At 42.2% G+C, this 4,708-nt stretch overlaps 1 protein-coding gene across 1 annotated transcript in view; it reads right to left on the bottom strand.

The window, feature by feature from the left end:
• The window catches only part of LOC100948930 (ATP-binding cassette sub-family A member 17-like), a 137,500-nt gene that overhangs the window by 34,679 nt on the left and 98,113 nt on the right, over positions 1-4,708 (bottom strand). The window contains exon 16 of the mRNA XM_023513859.1: positions 465-563. Within this exon, the coding sequence (XP_023369627.1) occupies positions 465-563 (99 nt within the window). The remainder of the gene's footprint in view (positions 1-464; positions 564-4,708) is intronic.

Here is a 4,708-nt window from a genome sequence, read left to right as displayed (position 1 = left end):
AGAGATGAGGTCTTATTTGCTCTTGTTCAAACTGATCTCAAACTCCTGACCTCAAGCAATCCTCCTGCCTTGGCCTCCCAAAGTGCTAGGATTACAGGAGTGCACCACCAAGCCCAGCAGGGAATTCTTTTTAAATAAAAAAGTAACTCCTCTTTGTTTAGACCAGCTGACTTTGCATAAAACAAATGAGTAGGGAAATGCATCCCAACTGATACGATGTCTTTTTTTCTCTTTCATTTCCAATTATTTCTGCTAAAATTATATTTGTTGAGTGATATTACATTCACAATTATGTCTATTTTCCAATAACCCCATTATTTGAAATGCTAATCAGAGGCTCAAAGACCATTCAGCAAGGCTGTTCCAGAAAAGATTCAAGCATGAGGAATATTCAGATACACGATCTTTAAGGTCCCTTCCAACACTACCAAATTCTTGGAGTCCACAGTTTTACACTTGCTTACCGAATGAAGACATCCTCCATGGTGGTGACAGAAACCCCAAAGCTGGCTATGCCCAGCTCTGTCTGCCTCAGTTCCAAGTCCATAAATAGAGATTCAAACCTGAAAAGAAAGAATGGTTTTATTTCTGAAATATGGAAAGTGAATCCTTCATTACCACCCTTGACTCTCTACTGAGAAAAAAGCATGATCTTTGGAGTCAGGAAGGTATCTGTTCAAATACTAACTTCATTATTCTCTACCTTCATAGCTATGGGAACTCGAACAATGAGGGTAATAGCATTTACTTTGGAAAGTTCCCATGGGCAAGAACAAACCCAAACCACATCTAGCATGTCATAGATGCAAACTAATTATTAATTCATTCTTTTCTTTTTTTTTTTTTTTTTGCAGGGGCTGGGTTTGAACCTGCCACCGCCAGCATATGGGGCTGGCGCCCTACTCCTTTGAGCCACAGGCACTGCCCCTATTCTTTTCCTTTTAGTAGAAAGAAATAATTACTGTTCTTGGAGAGCTTACTAAATTCCAGGAGCCATGTATTAAGTTTGTCAGTCTTTTCAACAACTCTTTAATGATAGTGCTGAAAGATTAAGAAACTTCCCTGAAGTCAAACAATGAAAGAAGTAGAGCTAGGATTCAAACTCAGGCCTTCTGTCTGGAGAGACAGTGATTTTTTTTTTTTTTTTTTTGAGACAGAGCCTCAAGCTGTCCCCCTGGGTAGAGTGCCATGGCATTACAGCTCACAGCAACCTCCAACTCCTGGGCTCAAGCGAGTCTCCTACCTCCGCCTCCCAAGTAGCTGGGACCACAGGCGCCCGCCACAACGCCCGGCTGTTTTTTGGTTGCAGCCATCATTGTTGTTTGGCGGGTCCGGGCTGGGGATTCGAACCCGCCACCTTAGGTGTACGTGGCTGGCGCCTTAGCCAGTTGAGCTATAGGCGCCGAGCGAGAGACAGTGATTTTAACCACAAGGCTAAGTGAGGAAATGTGCTAAATATTACTAGCCTGCTAACTTGAACCCTTCTTCATTAATGCCTTCCATTTCTTTGAACTGAATGAACCATGGCTTTTTGCGTGATATTAAGAAATCCATCACAATCTTCTACAATGGAGGCTTCTTGCAACCCAGTGTCCAGCCCAACAAAGTGCTTTTGGGAAACCACATTCACAAGCCAGATGCCCCTACGTGTTCTGTGCATGCCCCTGCGGGCAGACAGTGGCTAGAAATCACTTGGGGCTGGGTTTGAGTCCAGACTCTGCCACTTACTAGCTATGTGACTTTGGGCTAGTTATTTCATTTCTCCAAATCTTTCCTCACTAGTAAAATAGATATTGCATAATTCACAGAGTTGTAAGGATTGAGAAAAATGTAAAAGCACTTAGCAAAGTAGCCGGCCTGTGTTAGATGTTCAGCAAACACTATTTACCCAATACTATCAATATTTAAATCTTTGCTATGCTCAGTATCTTGCTCTTTATTCAGTTTCTAGTTACCAAAATTATACTCATGCCATTGCTACTATCTTGCCAATAAGGTCAAAATGTCCCTTTTTAAAAACTAAGGCAAAATTTACATACAGTAATTGCCTTGTTCTTAAGTTTATAGTGAGACAGTTTTAACAAATGTATAAGATCACCCTAATCAAGACACAAAACATTCCATCATGATAGGAAATGCCCTTATGCCCTCAGACAACACTGTCCTGATTTCTATCACCATAGGTTTTGCCTTTTTATTGTTCATATAAATGGAATCATATGGTCTTTTTCACATCTAGCTTCATTCATGCAACATGTTTTCAGGTTCAGACATGTTGGTGTATACATTACACCATTCTTGTTAATTGTGGAGCATACTCTCAGTATACATGTTGATGTATACATTACATCATGTTTGTTAATTGTGGAGCATATTCAGTAGAAGAAATATACCTATTGTCCTGGGAATTGACATTTGAATTGTTTCCATGTAAGGATGCTTATGAATAAAGCTGCTATAAAAATTCTTCTATGGGGTGGTGACTGTAGCTCAAAGGAGTAGGGCGCTGGCTCCATATACCAGAGGTGGTGGGTTCAAACCTGGCCCCAGCCAAAATTGCAAAAAAAAAAGGAAAAGAAAAGAAAATAGCTGGGCATTGTGGCGGGCGCCTGTAGTCCCAGCTACTTGGGAGGCTGAGGCAAGAGAATCACTTGAGCCCAAGAGTTTGAGGTTGCTGTGAGCTGTGATGCCATAGCAGTCTACTAAGGGAAATAAAGTGAGACTGTCTCAAAAAAAAAAAAAAAGATTCTTCTACATGTCCTATGTTTAGACATATGCTTTCATTGGTCTTGCATAATATGGTAGATAAAGGTAACTGTAAATTCTTTGCCACTTCTCCCACTGAGAGGTGGTCTTTCATTCCTCCCCCCCTTTTTTGAGACAGTCTTATTTTGTTGCCTTCAGTAGAGTGCTGTGGCATCACAGCTTACAGCAACCTCAAACTCTTTGGCTTAAGCGATTCTCTTGCCTCAGCCTCCTAAATAGCTGGGACTACCCACTCCTGCCAAAATGCCTGGTTATTTTTAGAGACGTGGCCTCACTCCAGTTCAGGCTGGTCTTAAACTCCTGAACTCAGGCCATCCCCCCCACCTCGGTCTCCCAGAGTGCTAGGATTATTCCCCTTCTTTTTATCTGACTTGGCTTTAGTGACTTAATGGCAAGGAGGATGCAATGGAAGTGATGGAGGTCAGGCAGAAGGTGGCTTTAGGTCCCTTGATTTCTCTGGGAACCCTAAGTTATCAGGTAAGATGCCTCACTACCCTGAAACTACTATGCTGAAGAGGACAAGTATAATGTTCTTCCCAGCTTCCCAGCAATCCCTGCCAAGAAGTAAGACATGAATGAAGCCATTTTGGAACCGTTAGATAAGTCCATTTGCCAACTCATCTTATTTTTTTGAGACAGAGTCTCATTCAAGCAACAACCTCACAGCAACTTCAAACTTGAGCTCAAATGATCCTCTTGCCTCAGCCTCCTGGGTAGCGGGGACTACAATAGCCACAACACCTGGCTATTTTCTAGATTCTTTTTGGGACAGAGTCTCCTCCTGTCACCCAGGCTGGAATATAGTGGCACAATCAGAGCTCACTGCAGCCTTAAACTCAAGTGATTTTCCTGCCTCAGCCTCCTGAGTATGCACTATGGTACCTGCTATATTTTCAATTTTTATAGACAGGGTCTTGCTGTTGCCCAGGCTAGTTTGAACTCCTGGCCTCAAGAGATCCTCCTGCCTTGGACTCCCAAAGGGCTAGGATTACAGGTGTGAGTCATTATGCCTGGCCTACATATCATAGTGTAATCAATTTCTAATTTAATTCCACTGTAGTCAGAGATACTACATCCCAGTGGGTAGAGTCAAGGGCTGATTAAAACCACTCTTAGGAAGCCAAATTATGTCTTATTAAATATACATTTCTTGACCATAAAAAAGCAGAAATTTGTGACACATGAATTACTACAGATACTTGAGGAGCTTCATTGGTACCTAGACACAATTCAGATGATGAGATCCTGAATTTTCCACAGATTCTGTAAAGGGATGAGACTTTTTAGTGGGGAAGTCTCAAGAGGCATTAGTATAACTTGTATGTGGGCATGTGGGAAGGATGTGGATCTTGGTGACCAGGGGGTGGACTAGGATGCAAAATTGGCCCAACAATCCCCCCTTCAATGTTTAAGCCTCTAGTTACTCAAAAGATAGACTTAATTTCCTCTCTTCATGAGAGTGGGCTACTCCTTGCCTACTTTGAAAACAGAATAGGACAGAAGTAACGTTCTAAGATTTCTGAGACCAAGGCTAAGAAGGACTGATATTTTTGTTCCTTTTCTCTTGGAATACTCATTCTTGGGTTTCTTCCTCTTGAAACTCATGTCATAAGAAGCCCAAACCACAAAGAGGGACCAGCGAGAAGAACCAAGGTACTTCGATTTTAACAACACTCAACTTGTAGATGACAGCCAGCAACAACTTTTCAGACATGAGAATGAACCTTCTTGAATGTGTCAACCTACTCTAGTCCCTACATGACTCAGCCCAAACTGATAGCTCAACCTGGAACAGAACTATCCAGATGAGTTCAATCAAATGAGAATGCTGAGAGGTGGCTGCTTATAAAACAAGTAAATTTTAGGCTCGGCGCCTATAGCTCAACCGGCTAAGGCGCCAGCCATGTACACCTAAGGTGGCGGGTTCGAATCCCCAGCCCGG

The sequence above is a fragment of the Otolemur garnettii genome, unplaced genomic scaffold (genome assembly GCF_000181295.1).
Source record: "Otolemur garnettii isolate 467f Iridium unplaced genomic scaffold, OtoGar3 scaffold00044, whole genome shotgun sequence".
Lineage (NCBI taxonomy): Eukaryota > Metazoa > Chordata > Mammalia > Primates > Galagidae > Otolemur > Otolemur garnettii.
This window is presented reverse-complemented; position numbering and strand designations above follow the sequence as displayed.